This window comes from Macaca thibetana, chromosome 20 (assembly GCF_024542745.1).
Source record: "Macaca thibetana thibetana isolate TM-01 chromosome 20, ASM2454274v1, whole genome shotgun sequence".
NCBI classification, from domain to species: domain Eukaryota; kingdom Metazoa; phylum Chordata; class Mammalia; order Primates; family Cercopithecidae; genus Macaca; species Macaca thibetana.
The window spans coordinates 74,016,364-74,030,967 of record NC_065597.1 but is presented as its reverse complement, the minus strand read 5'-3'; the positions used below and the strand labels follow the sequence as shown (position 1 = coordinate 74,030,967).

The 14,604-nt window shown below is 52.3% G+C and overlaps 2 protein-coding genes across 11 annotated transcripts in view; both read left to right on the top strand.

The window, feature by feature from the left end:
- Window positions 1-5,550, top strand: part of CRAMP1 (cramped chromatin regulator homolog 1) — a 65,890-nt gene extending 60,340 nt beyond the window's left edge. For all 9 annotated transcript variants that reach the window (XM_050774193.1, XM_050774196.1, XM_050774195.1 and 6 more), the window contains one exon: window positions 1,554-5,550. In XM_050774193.1, coding sequence (XP_050630150.1) covers window positions 1,554-1,718 — 165 coding nt within the window. In that variant the 3' untranslated portion in view covers window positions 1,719-5,550. The remainder of the gene's footprint in view (window positions 1-1,553) is intronic.
- JPT2 (Jupiter microtubule associated homolog 2) overlaps window positions 1-14,604 on the top strand; it is a 179,718-nt gene that overhangs the window by 152,070 nt on the left and 13,044 nt on the right. The window contains exons 2-3 of one of the 2 annotated variants that reach the window (XM_050774563.1): window positions 5,931-5,997; window positions 13,403-13,551. In XM_050774563.1, coding sequence (XP_050630520.1) covers window positions 5,954-5,997; window positions 13,403-13,551 — 193 coding nt within the window. In that variant the 5' untranslated portion in view covers window positions 5,931-5,953. Of the gene's footprint in view, window positions 1-5,895; window positions 5,998-13,402; window positions 13,552-14,604 lie in introns of those variants that run through there. The other variant, XM_050774562.1, reaches the window with a different exon arrangement.

Genomic DNA, 14,604 nt, shown 5'->3' with positions numbered 1-14,604 from the left:
CCTCTGGAAGGATGGTCTGAGGCATTTGTGGATGAAAGGGCTAGTGTGAAGGGGAGGGGTGGGGGTAGAGCTGGGAGTCCCTGGGATGAAAGCGGTGGGAGCTGATGATGGACACACAGGGGAAGGAGAATGACTCTTTGCTCTGCTTTTGAAAACAGATGTTAATTTGTCTGACATTTCCCATAATGAAAGCATAAAATTTCATTAACGCCTTAGCTCTACTCAGAATTTTCCAGACTTCTTGCATTCACAGTGTCATGCAGTTCATTAAGGAATATTTTCGCAGGGTCTACTGTGTGCAAACAATGGCCTCTCTCCTCATGAGGCTTCTACTCTAGAGCAGGACGCAGACGATAAGCAGTGAAAACGGCACATTCCACGTATTTGCTCATGGGACAAGATCCTGGTGCCGAGGCCCTCCCGTCCATCTCCTCAGCTCCATGCTGCCTCACACACTGGGTCATGGCCACCACCTTGGTTGTACTTTTCAGTCAAAGCCTTTTCCTGTCTCAGGGAACATGCCTGTTGCTTCTTTAAAAAGGGACGTTCTCCCCACGTGTCCTCATGTCTCTGACGGGAACATACTCCCCACATGTCCTCAGGACCGATGGGAACGTGTCCTTACCCCATGTGCTTGGGACTCGGACGGGATCGTGCCCCCACCTGTCCTCATGCCTGTGATGGGAACGTGCCCTCACCACATGTCCTTGGGACTCGGATGGGATCGTGCCCTCCACCTGTCCTCGTGTCTGTGATGGGATCGTGCCCTCCACCTGTCCTCATGTCTCTGACGGGAACATGCCCCCACCCGTTCTTATGTCTCTTGACGGAACGTGCCCCCACCTGTCCTCAGGTCTCTGACGGGAACATGCCCCCCTACCTGTCCTCATGTCTCTGGGGTTTTACCCCACCTCCAGCTCAGGTCCCAGTCCCTGGAGCACCCTTTCTGGCGCCCTTCCCCTGGCACACTCCCTGCCCTCACTCTGCGTCTGTGTCCGCAGGCGGCCCCCAGTCCCTGTGTCTGCTGCGCACTGTCTGTCTACCTGTCTCTGCAGGCCGCCCCCAGTCCCTGTGTCTGCTGCGCACTGTCTGTCTACCTGTCTCTGCAGGCGGCCCCCAGTCCCTGTGTCTGCTGCGCACTGTCTGTCTACCTGTCTCTGCAGGCGGCCCCCAGTCCCTGTGTCTGCTGCGCACTGTCTGTCTACCTGTCTCTGCAGGCCGCCCCCAGTCCCTGTGTCTGCTGCGCACTGTCTGTCTACCTGTTGGGTGTCTTTCCCCTTAGGTCTCACAGCGGGCCGGGGGGACCAGCACCCTCATCCCAGCCATCAGATGTGCCAGGCACACCACAGGTTCTCTGCAAGCACTTATCTAAAGATTGTGCAGGCAGGCAACAGGTGATTCTGAAATTCTGCACAGAGCCCTGGGCTGCCATCCATGGCTGGGTTCCTATGGCGGGAGTTGACAGGAGCTTCTCGTCCTGTGTAGGGACCCGCCCTCCACTGAAGGGCCAGCCAGTCGCAGTGACTTGCTCTTCCTGTCTCCTCTTCCTGCAGGTTGTGGATTCCCAGCTGGTATGCATGATGAACGAAAACAGCATTGATTACATTTCTCGGTTCAACGACCTGGCCCAAGAGTTGTCCATCGCTGAGCCTGGCCGCCGAGAAGCTCTGTTTGATGGTGGTGGAGGCGGCCCAGCTGTCAGTGACCTGTCCCAGTGACCACACGTCCCAGTGGCGGATAAAGCCCTCTTCGAGCTAGAGAAAAATAGATCAAGCCCAGCAGCCCCAGAAGATGGTCTGAACAGAGGCGTCTCTGCAGCCCAGACTGTGCAACAGGCAGGAACGTGGCCACAGAGCTGCTTCCCTACAAGCAGCAGGCAGCGGCATCCAAGGAGACTAGGACGAATTCTTGGGAAGGGCCATCGTTAGAAATCACTGTGGTGCTAGAGCCGTTCTTCACCACGCCCATGTTAGGGTCTGCATATTGATCCCATTTCAGCTCGTGCTCTGCCTCGATTGTTGTGTTGGACATTCCGGTGGCATTTCCTTCTGAGACAAGGGAGTATGTGTGCCTTGGTGTAGTTGCTGTGCACTAGGAGCTGTGATCTCCCTCTCTGCAGGGAGACCCCAGCCCCTGCTGCTTGCTTTCTGCCAAACCTGTGCCATTCATCAGCTGTGCCCTCTGTGGACTGTAACAGGCAGGACAGTTGGATGTGGCCTGGGCTCGTGCCGGTGGTGTCACACCCCAAGGCAGAGAGCGCGCAGATGCCGATGGCAGGGCTGCTGCGGAGTCCTGGGGACCTCGGCTGGTGCCTCCCCTCCCTAGAGGTTTTGTTCGGACTCTTACCAGGGAGTGGGGGGCAGGAAGAGTCCTGTACTATGCAGGTTGTGTGGACTTTACATGGGACCCTGCTAAGCTGGTTGAAAACGTTTTTCTTGTGTTTTAAGGATTAGGAGACATGGAAGAGGAAGAACAAAGTCCCCTCTGTAGTTGGTTTCCTTCCTGTGTCCCTTTGCAAGCTCCCAGGTGATCTGAGGTGTCATTTCTCCCTCCTGGGTTGACCCTTAAGCGCCAATATGATCACAGCGAAGAGTTTCTCGATAAGCCCTTAAATTCGATGTGTGACTGTTTGGCACTTGAGACAAATCTGCCTTTGCAGGGAAAGTGTCTCTCACGGGCATTGGTGTGGGCATGCCAGACATCCGTATTCCGTCCCTTGCATCCCTTTGCCTTGAGACTTCTATGTCTCCTTCCCATTTGGGACACCCAGGCGAGGGCCCAGACATCTGGATGTGGTCAGACCTCTCCAAATGGATGCCTTAGTGGTGGTCTCCCTCCTTGCGCCCTCTCGGGTGGCCAGCATTCCTACTGCAGACAGCCCAACATCCAGTCTTTCCCCAGGACAGAGCTAACAAGGGCCCCTTTGCCTTCTCAGCCTCAGAAGTTCCAAGCACATGAGTCACCGTCCAGCTACATCCAGTGTGGCCTGGAGCTGCTACAGAGGTGTTGGGCAGGCCATACCTGTGCCGCCATATTTCCCCTCCTGCCTCATTTCGTCCCCCGCGGCATCCAGGATTGATTGTGTTTTCCTAACCTACTTGGACCTACTCTCCCTCCTCCCTACCATTCCTCTTCCCCGACACGTAGCATGCAGCGGCCCTCAAGGCCAGCCCTAGCCCCTCCACTGCTTCTCTCATCCACAGTGGAGAAGGTGAAAAGAGGAGGGAAAGGCCTTTGGTGTGGACAAGCAGGTGGAAGCCCTCTGTCCTGCAGTCTCACCAGCCCCCCACAGCCACTGTAGACCACAGGCAGGCCCTGCGCTGCACCAATGGGAGGACGTCGAGAGGACAGTGGACTTCAGGCAAGAGCTTCCTTCTTTTGTCTCACGAGTTTTTCTTAGAGCTCTTGCCTGAGCTGGCTTCCCTCCTTCAGACCTTGGCATGAGATCTTAAGCAAACAGTCCCAAACCTCTTGGGGGTGAAAAAAGAAACGTGGTGCCCCTTGATTGGGAGAGAGACAGCAGTGTTTGAACCACAGCGCTTGTGTTTTGTGCTAAATATACCAGCTTCCGAAATTAGCATCTCATTGAGCCAGAGAAGACAAGGAGATCTCCTCTGTGTATCTGGCTTTGCTGCGTCTCTAGAGGGTTAGGATACCAGGCCGAGTTCAGACCACTGCTAGCTTTCTCATACTCCCACAGGCTGGACCAGGGATGCCAAGTCCTAACAGCACTGAGCTCCGTGTGCTTTTGCCAGTGACAGGACGGTTTGTGAACTGTTTGTCAGGGCACCTTTTACCCCCTGACAGCTAAGTGGGGTGAAGTTTTGGAGGTCAGGATCTGCTTTTGTAGGCTCTTTAGACAGCACCTACCACTTGGTGCTCCAGCGTGGACTCGTGGGAGCAGCCGACTGCAGCCGTTACCGTCCAGTGGGGAGATGGGTTAAGGGGGAGGACGGGCTGACTCGTCTCCTGTAATAAAGCTGACAGTTCTAGAGGATTCTGCCTCTCTATTAACTAGACAGGTGATACGCATTTCCTTGCCACATTAAGGGAAAATGGTGTCATTTGTTGCAGGAAAACAATGGATGCATTTTCTCCTGGCCTAAATGAATATTTATGTACAAACATAGGCAACTGTTAAAGGCTAGAATTTTCAAAAGATCCAAACAGAGACTTCCTGCATCTTCTGCCTTTCCAACAGAAGCGGTGATCGTCTCAGTGTGAGCCAGTGGCTTCCTTTGTGCATTTGAGCATGCTGTAATTAAGATGAGATCAGTTTCTTAGAAAAAGCTTTCCCGAATCCCTCTTTCGTTGTCTGGGATCTTTGCTGATTCGCCTTTTCTGGAGATTGGGACAGAGCATCTGTGGTCCAGGGCAGTTAGTCCTCTGGCCTTGAGGGTGTTGTGGATGTGTACGGTGAGCGGGCACTGCGTGCCTCGGGATGCCTAGTTCGTGGCTTCCTGGCTGTTCTGTCCTTCTGTATCTTGTAGCTGTAGGGTGCCAGCTCCGGTGGGGGTCTTGGCGGCGTTTCTGTGGTTGGCCTCCTTGCTTTGCCGCACCTCCAGGTTCTGGGCATGAGAGGCCATGGCCTCGTTTCTGGTGGATAACCTCTTTAGTTTAATTGCATCTTTAATTAGATCACAGCATTGAATTCAATGTTTCTTCTGCAAAGAAAGTTGTGGGGCATAAGACACCAGGAACGAGGGAGGAGGAAGACAGTTTTGTTTTCTCTTTAAACCTTGAGCTCTAGCCGATGCATTTGTCAGGAAATTCGACACTTTGTGTTAAGAAAACAAGGAAAGAGGCCTGACACAGTGGCTCACGCCTGTAATCCCAGCACTTTGGGAGGCCGAGGCGGGCGGATCACCTGAGGTCGGGAGTATGAGACCATCCTGACCAACATGGAGAAACCCCGTCTCTATTAAAAATACAAAATTAGCTGGGCGTGGTGGTGCACGCTTGTAATCCCACCTACTTAGGGAGGCTGAGGCAGGAGAATCGCTTGAACCCCGGAGGTGGAGGTTGCCGTGAATCGAGATCGCGCCACTGCACTCCAGCCTGGGCAACAAGAGCGAAACTCGGTCTCAAGGAAAAAAAAGAAAGCAAGGAAAGAGTGATTTACAACCAAGGAAAGAAACCCACAGCACACCCTTCGCGGGTGTCAGCGCTCCCCTGACATCACTGTGGCTGCGTGTCCTTGGGGTGGGTGAGGTGTGGGGAGCCAAGCCCCTGGCCCTGCCTCCCGCGCCCCGCCCCGCTTCTCCCCCTTCTCGGTTAAGCCATAGCGAGGCCTCCGCTCGTTTCAGATGTGAATTTGTTTTATAGATTATAAATATGCATATACAGTGTATGTATAAAGCAGAATGCCTGCCTTTCCTGGTTATTTTTTGTACCATATTGTAAATTATATTATTTATTCTTTACCAATTTTGGGAATAAAAGGTGTTTTGGTTATTTAATATAATAAGAGCTGTTAAACTTCTGTTTAAATTTCCAGTTCAACTTGTAAATGTTTTTATTGTGCATAAATACATACTAATGTTGATCTAAGGCCTGTCGTTTGTGCCTGTTCTTCAGGGCCACGTGCCTGTGCGGGCCGTCCCTGGTGGGCAGGTGCGGCCCAGGTGAGGCCCCGCGATCGGCTCGCGGGCTCCCCCAGGCCGGGCTTCCTCCCGAGGGCGCGGCCGCCCCAGGGCCCGCCCAGCCCGCCGCCCAATGCGAGCTCCCAACTCCGCGAGCGGCGTCGCCTTCCCCAATCGGCTGCGGGCGCGGCGCCGGCCGTTCAAAGCCTAAGTCGTCGGGGGGTGGGCGTGAGGGACGGGGCGGCGCCCCGATAGGCTGCGGAGGGATGATTGGCGTCTTGGCGCCCAATGGGCGCTGGCGGGCGGCCTTGGGTACCTGTGCTGGGCGGGCGGGAACGGCGCGCGGAGAGCTGAGGGTGGCGGCGGTCGACATGTTCCGGGGTCCGGAGAGCGAGGGCGGCCGCGCCGGCTCCAGGTGCGGCGCGGGGCACACGGGAGGCAGGCGGGAAGCGCGACCACGTGGCGGGAGCGGGCGAGCCCTGGGCCTCGACGAGTTGCGTGGGGTTGGGGTGGGGTTGGGGGGCGACGCGACCTCACAGAGGCCCCCGGGGCCGCCGCCCGCCTCTCTGCGCCGCCACCGCCCGACTGAGGCCCGAAGCCCGAGGGGCCGCTCGCCGAGGCCCGGGCTGTGGAGAGCTGCCCGCGACCGAGGCCGAGGGCGGGGAGGGGCGCCCGGGCTCTGGGAACAAAGCTGTGTGGAGGGCGGGCTGCGCTCCCTCGCGCCTGGGCGTCCGCGTTCCGTGGGGTGCGTTCCGTGGGGGGTTCCCCGGGGGTGGGGTGTGCCCGTGGGTGCGGCCCAGTCTGTGGGGTGCGTGTCCATGTTCCTTGGGGGGAGGTGTCCCCAAGGGGTGTGCGGCGGTGTGTTTGTGGGGTGTGTCTGGCGGTGCCCCCCTTCGTGTGTGTGTGGCCTGTGCCCTGCCCGTGTCCCTGGTGTGTGTGTGGCCGTGTTCCCTGCCCGTTTCCCTGGTGTGTGTGTGGCCTGTGCCCTGCCCGTGTCCCTGGTGTGTGTGTGGCCGTGTTCCCTGCCCATGTCCCTGGTGTGTGTGTGGCCTGTGCCCTGCCCGTGTCCCTGGTGTGTGTGTGGCCTGTGCCCTGCCCGTGTCCCTGGTGTGTGTGTGGCCGTGTTCCCTGCCCGTGTCCCTGGTGTGTGTGTGGCCTGTGCCCTGCCCGTGTCCCTGGTGTGTGTGTGGCCGTGTTCCCTGCCCATGTCCCTGGTGTGTGTGTGGCCTGTGCCCATGTCCCTGGTGTCCCCCTGGTGTCCCTGTGTGTGTGTGGCCTGTGCCCTGCCCGTGTCCCTGGTGTGTGTGTGGCCGTGTTCCCTGCCCGTGTCCCTGGTGTGTGTGTGGCCTGTGCCCTGCCCGTGTCCCTGGTGTGTGTGTGGCCTGTGCCCTGCCCGTGTCCCTGGTGTGTGTGTGGCCGTGTTCCCTGCCCGTGTCCCTGGTGTGTGTGGCCGTGTTCCCTGCCCGTGTCCCTGGTGTGTGTGTGGCCGTGTTCCCTGCCCGTGTCCCTGGTGTGTGTGTGGCCTGTGCCCTGCCCGTGTCCCTGGTGTGTGTGTGGCCGTGTTCCCTGCCCGTGTCCCTGGTGTGTGTGTGTGGCCCTGCCCGTGTTCCTGGTGTGTGTGTGGCCCTGCCCGTGTCCCTGGTGTGTATATGGCCTGTGCCATGCCCATGGCCGCGCTTCCACTAGTTCATGTGAGTCCGCTTCCTTTGGAAAGTGCCAGGGTGTCTGGGGCAGTCAGTTCTATCTCCTTTAATCTTCAACCTGGGAAGGTGGATGGCGCTCCTGGGCTTCGCTGTAGGAAGAAGTGGGTTGGGACAAAGATTTTCTGACTCATGTTTAATAGCCAGGAACGCTCAGCACACTTTTCTTGTGTTTTTGAACTTTTAAAGCACTCCTTGGGTACTGGGACTCACATAAATTAGAGTGGCAGAGCTTACAGGGTCTTTCGTCCACTTGAGCAGTGAGCTTGCATTGTGAAGTTTGGGTCTTCCGATGCCTGAGGTTTTCTGTGTGATGAGCCCCTCTGTGGCACAGCCTCGCCAGAGAAGTAGAAGAGAATGTGGGTGCCGTGACGGTTAAGACAAATACTATGTTGCTTCTCGGTCTTTTGGCTAAGATCAAGTGAAGACAAATACTATATCGAATAAATACTAAATAAAAGAATTGCTCCAACTTGCTAAAATTAAAAACCCTTTAGATTGGCTGGGTGCGGTGAATCACGCCTGTAATCTCAGCACTTTGGGAGGCCGAGGTGGGCGATCACCTTAGGTTGAGAGTTTGAGACCAGCCTAGCCAACATGGTGAAACCCCGTCTCTACTAAAAATACAAAGATGAGCCGGACATGGTGGCGTGTGCCTGTAGTCCCAGCTGCTTGGAGAGGCTGAGGCAGGAGAATCACTTGAACCCAGAGACAGAGATGGCAGTGAGCCGAGAATGATCTCTGCACTCCAGCCTGCACCCCAGCCTGGCGACAGAGCAAGACTCCATCTCAAAAAAAAAAAAAACCCTTTAGATTTGAGGGAGTTAGGTCAGTATTCAGTAATACTCGTAACCAAATAATTAGCCCTGGCTGGGCACGGTGGCTCACGCCTGTAATCCCAGCACTTTAGGAGGCAAAGGTGGGTGGATCAGGAGATTGAGACCATCCTGGCTAACACAGTGAAACCCCGTCTCTATTAAAAATACAAAAAAATTAGCCGGTTGTGGTGGTGGGCACCTGTAGTCCCAGCTACTCGGGAGGCTGAGGCAGGAGAATGGTGTGAACCCGGGGGGCGGAGCTTACAGTGAGCCGAGATCACGCCACTGGACTCCAGCCTGGATGACAGAGTGAGACTCTGTCTGAAAAAAAAAAAAACAGCCCTTAATCCATGTAACAGTGATTATTTCTCACACCTAGGTCTGCACCAATGTGGGACCAGAAGTTTACACTGTAGTGCTCAGAGCGCATCTGGTTTCTGGTTTCTGGTTCCTGATGGCCAGGGTTTTGCACCACCCACACCAGTGGTGTGAGGAACTGCATCCCCAGCCCTGTCCCAGTTGTTTGCATTTAGTACGTTTCTTTTTGTTTGTGCCGCCTGGCACTGGCTGCCCAGTAAATAATGGTGTTTATTATCACCCTGAGTGACACTGATGTTTTTATGTTGACTTTCACACTCCAGAAGTTAGCTGCAGAGGTGCCATGCTAAAGTCATATTCACACTAGTTTGGGGGATTCGTTTCTGGACAGGATGTTGGGAAAGGAAGAAAGATCTTCCTTTTAGGATGGTGAGAAAGGAAAGCAGGTCTGAAATGGAATGATGAGATATCACTGGAAGCTTCTGCTTGGGGTCCACCAGAAGTTGCATGTTTGCCATTCATCTGAACGGGGTTGAGTTGCAGGGTGGGTGCCTTGTAAGCGTCACACTTTGTTTTGCTGTGAAGGGAATCAAGTGGTGGCTGTAAGATTACCCAGCCAGGTTTTCCTCTCTTGAGACCTTACATCTCTTGTTTTCTTACTGAGGGATTATCTTGTGTTAAAGGGATTTTGTAACAGCATTATGCTTTAGCCATGATTAACCTGAGATCTTCCTTTAAGCTGTAACATTTATATTTGTAAGGAATTTAATCTGAGTTTATTTCTCACTGCTTCTCTTTAAGACTGACCAGTCCCCTAATCCTTTCTGAAGCTTGGGGACGAACTGTTAGAGAGGGTCAGGAGCATGGAGACCCCCCCAAGGAGGGCCACACAGGTTTTCCCTCCCTCTCCAGTGCTGCAGTCCACTCCAGCTGTGTGAAGTTTTTCTTCTCTTGTGCGCTTGAGTTTCTGTTGTGTGTTTTGAATATCTTCACTGAACTATATTGAAGGGGTACCACAAGAGGCAAAAAACAATTGGGAAGCACCCCCCACCCACATTGTGAATTTGTCCCCAAATGTGTGAGTTCTAGCATTCCCCCCCCCCACTAGTGTCATGGTGGTAAGTGTGCCTGTAGCCTAGAGAACGCCACACTGCACCATTGTTGTTGGGATGTTTTGATTGAAAGGTCTATTGAACACTCAGTTCCATTCATCCGAGACCCCTTTGAGGCAGCCCAGCCCTGCAGTCTGTGTGAAACCTGCAGTAGGACCTGTTGCCTTTGTGATAGAAATGGCCACTGCCCCTTCCCTGGGGCTGGGTCTGTATGTGCCATAATTTCTGCTAAACCATTCTTTGGTACCACTTTTTTTTCTTTGCTTGTTTTCAAATAAAATTCAGAAAAGCACATAGAACAATGTTAAATATTGTATTTCCTTTCACCCCAAAGTAACACTAGTCATTTCAAGTAACTACCACTCACCTCCTGCGCCCATTGGTACCCTTTCCACATGGAGGCCACAGACCCAATTTGGGTTTCACCTCTTCCGAATTTTGGAGCCCTGATGGCACCCAGTGTCTGTCACATCACTCGCACGGAGCCTGGAGCCACCTGCGCATAGCTCCAGCTCTCCTGTTTAAACGTGAAGCTCCACCGGAGTGCGGACTTGCTCTTTACTCCATCTGCAGCGTCTGGGGAAGGATCGCCAATGGTGGTGCTCAAGAAATGTGCAGGTTGAACTGAAGCAAGGGTGAAAGGCAGAGGAGACAGGAGACTGTGAATGTAGGGAGTGTGGGGTCAGGAAAGAGTCCTAGAGAGCTTACAGTCAAGGCGCGTCTGCCTGGAATTGGATCTGACAGTTTGTGGCACCTTGAGGGCTTGAGAGAAGAGCCATGTTTCAAATAAGTCAGTAAAAGGAATTATAGCTCATACTCAGCTCACATGAGACTTGATGATAAATTCTGTTCAATTCTAAAGATTACAGACCTTCATCCCTTATTCCCAAAGAGAGAGCTGTAGAGACCCACGCATGTTTAGGCCTGCTACACTAGTCAAGAAAAATCATGCAGAATTGGCTGGCCACAGTGGCTCAGGCCTGTAATCCCAGCACTTTGGGAGGCCAAGGCAGGCGGATCACTTTAGGTCAGGAGTTAGAGACCAGCCTGGCCAACATGGTGAAACCCCATGTGTACTAAAAATGCAAAACAATAGCCAGGCACGGTGATGCGCACCTGTAATCCCATCTACTTCGAAGGCTGAGGCAGGAGAATTGCTTGAACCTGGGAGGTGGAGGTTGCAGTGAGCTGAGATCGCGTCACCGTATTCCAGCCTGGTAACAGAGGAAGACTCCATCTCAAAAAAATAAAATAGGCCAGACACAGTGGCTCATGCCTGTAATCCCAGCACTTTGGGAGGCTGAGGTGGGCGGATCACCTGAGGTCAGAAGTTCAAGACCAACCTGGCCAACATGGTGAAACCCCGTCTCTACTAAAAATAGAAAAATTAGCCAGGCATGGTGGCGGGCTTCTGTAGTCCCAGCTACTCGGGAGCCTGAGGCAGGAGAATTGCTGGAACCCAGGAAGTGGAGGTTGCAGTGAGCCGAGATTGTGCTGTTGCACTCTGGCCTGGGCAACAAGAGCGAGACTTTGTCTCAAAAACAAAGCATGCAGAATTACCAGGGCTATGTGATTCAAAAATGGATATGGAAGTCAGATGGCCTTATGGCCACTATCAGAGCACCTCACCTTAAATCTTGTTAAGTCGCCCGCCCCCTGCAACCACCCTTTATTTTTTTTCCTTTTGTTGAAACAAAGTCTCACTCTTTCGCCCAGGCTGGTGTACAGTGATGCAATCATGGTTCACTGCAGCTTTGACCTCCTGGGCTCAAGCCTGCCTCAGCCTCCCGAGTAGCTGGGACTACAGGCGCGTTCCACCATACCTGACTAATTTTTGTATTTTAAAAAATAATTTTTCTCAAGCGTACCTGTCTTTTTTTTCTCCCTCCTCAAATCCTCCAGGAAATGGCGACTGCTGACAGGAAGTTTGGCATCCACCTCCCCCAACCTCCTGAGTGGACAGGGGCCCTGGGCACCACTTAAGAGGTCTGCCAGCACACGCTTGGCTTCTAGGGTAGAGTAGCCAGCCCATGGGTCTCTGCAGGCGGAGACTGAAGCACTCTTTGCCTTCCTGCTTTATAGCAGGAGATCTGAGAATTCCATTCACATCCAATCACAAGGAGCCCTCAGCGCTCTGTCTAGCTCTTTTGAGGAGAAAGTGTTATTTTTGTTAACTAAACCTTGAGTGGTCAGTGTTTGCAAAGCTTTCCAGTGAGATCTAACCTCATATCATAGTTTTTGTGTGATGTTGAGCCCTGTAATTTCAAGTACAGTCATCCTTGGTATCTTGCGGGAGTTGGTTCCAGAACCCCCAGGATACCAGAATCCAAGGATGTGTAAGTCCTTGATATAAAGTGGTGTAGTGTTTGCATATAACCTATGCACATTCTCCCATATGCTTTTAAATCATCTCTAGGTTACAAGGTTACATATAATACCGTTCGGGGTCCCTGACTTCTCGCAACACCTAATACTATGCAAATAGTTATTATACCATATTACCTAGGGAATAATGACAGAAAAATAGTCTGTAGATGTTCAGTATAGATGCAACCATCCTTTTATTTCTGACATTTTGATCTGAGGTTGGTTGAATCCATGGAAGCAGAACCTGTGGATACAGAGGTCTGACTTCGTTTCTAAACGTCTGGGATCACAGACAGTCCCGTCGCTTAGGAACAGTGAAAGAGCATGAGCCACTCACTGGTTTAAATCTCACTTTCAGTAAGCCTTTCTCAAATGCATTTAAAAAGTTTTTCCAGTTGTTCTGAATTCAGCATTTTACTTGTTTGCGAATGTAGAGGGTGCTCTGGGAATAGAGCTTTGTGGCAATTGCTTATTAGTTTTTAAGTTTAAGTTTTGCAATAAAAAGTGATTCAAGAGCCAGGTGCAGTGGCTCACACCTGTAATCCCAACACTTTGAGAGACTGACACAGGTGGATCACCGAAGGTCGGGAGTTTGAGACCAGCCTGACCAACATGGCGAAACCCCGTCTCTACTAAAAATACAAAATTACCCAGGTATGGTGGCGCATGCCTGTAATCCTAGCTACTCAGAAGGCTGAGGCAGGAGAATTGCTTGAACCCAGGAGGCGGTGGTTGTGGTGAGCCAGGATCGCGCCATTGCACTCCATCCTGGGCAACAAGAACGAAACTCCGTCTCAAACAAAACAAAAACAAACAAAAAAGCTAGTCAGGTGTGGTGGTAGACACCTATAATCTGAGCTACTCGGGAGGCAAAGGCAGGAAAATCACTTGAACCCACTAGACAGAGGTTGCAGTGAGCCAAGATTGTGCCACTGCACTCCAGCCTGGGCGACGGAGCGAGACTCCATCTCAAAAAAAAAAAAAAAAAAAAAAAAAAGAATACTTTTAAGGGAACCTAAAGAGCAGTAAGAAAAGTCTGGTGTCTGTAAACTAGTCACACCAGTATTAACTAATGGTGGTGTGTGATTTCTTAGTAGATGTTAAGAAAATACTTTTGCTGGGTGTGGTGGCTCATACCTGTAATTGCAGCACTTTGGGAGGCCAGGGTGGGCGGATCACTTGAGGTTAGGAGTTCGAGACCAACTTTGGCAATATGGCGAAACCCCATCTCTACCAAAAATACAAAAAATTAGCCAGCTGTGGTGGCGGGTGCCTGTAATCCCAGCTACTCAGGAGGCTGAGGTGGGAGGATCACTTGAGCCCAGGAGGCAGAGGTTGCAGTGAGCCAAAATCACGTCACTGCACTCCAGCCTGGGTGACAGAATAAGACCTTGTCTCAAAAAGAAAAAAAATACTTTTACCCTGTGTAGCTGTGCCAAAATCCTTGCACAGTGACAAGCTTTCAGGGCTGCCATCAGTAATTGGCATGTACTCTGTGCTTGTAGGGCCATGAAGCCCCCAGGAGGAGAATCGAGCAATCTTTTTGGAAGTCCAGAAGAAGCTACTCCTTCCAGCAGGCCTAATAGGATGGCATCTAATATTTTTGGACCAACAGAAGAACCTCACAACATACCCAAGAGGACAAATCCTCCAGGTATGGGCCTTTGGAAATCCTTAATCCTTTGGCCTCTACGATTCTCTTTTGAAAATATTTTCTGTTTCTTTATACTGAGCCTTTCCCATATTTTCTGGTTCATGTAATTACTTGTCATCAGAGTTCTTCCAAAATGAAAACGTTCTGATTTGTACTTTCTCTCTTGAAGGTGGCTTGAGTAGTCTTGAATTCTCCATCTGTTCTGGAGACTTTGGTTGAATGCAGGCACTGAGGACACAAAGGTGGACAAGGGCTTCTGGTTCCTGCCAGGGAGCCGCTCCCAGTTGTTCCTTCGACCCCTCTGAGATTCCTGAAATTACGTGCAAATTATTGTGCATTTAAACATTTTTCCTAGGGAGGGAAAGTGTTTTTAATCGGATCATCAGTGGGATTGAAACTCTTAACAAGAAGGAATTGATCCAGCACACATCTACATAGTTCTTCAGTGTTTACCCCACCTCCGGATGGTTACAGTGGGAGGGACTCTTTGAAAAAGGTTTCTTGGCACTTTGGGAGGCTGAGGCGGGCGGATCACGAGGTCAGGAGATCAAGACCATCCTGGCGAACACAGTGAAACCCCACCTCTACTAAAAAAAAATTAGCCAGGCGTGGTGGCGGGCACCTGTAGTCCCAGCTGCTCAGGAGGCTGAGGCGGGAGAATGGTGTGAACCCAGCTGGCGGAGGTTGCAGTGAGCCGAGATCGCACCACTGCACTCCAGCCTAGGTGACAGAGCAAGACTCCATCTCAAAAAAAACAAAAAAAAAAGGTTTATCAGCTGGGCGCAGTGGCTCATGCCTGTAATCCCAGCACTTTGGGAGGCTGAGGTGGGTGGATCATGAGGTCAGGAGTTTGAGACCAGCCTGGCTGACATGGTGAAACTCCATTTCTACTAAAAGTACAAAAATTAGCTGGGTGTGGCGGTGCACGCCTATAATCGCAGCTACTGAGAAGGCTGAGGCAGGAGAATCACTTGAACCGGGGAGGCGGAGGTGGCACTGAGCCAAAATCACGCTAGACTCCGTCTCAAAAAAAGAGAAAGAAAAAGGTTTCTC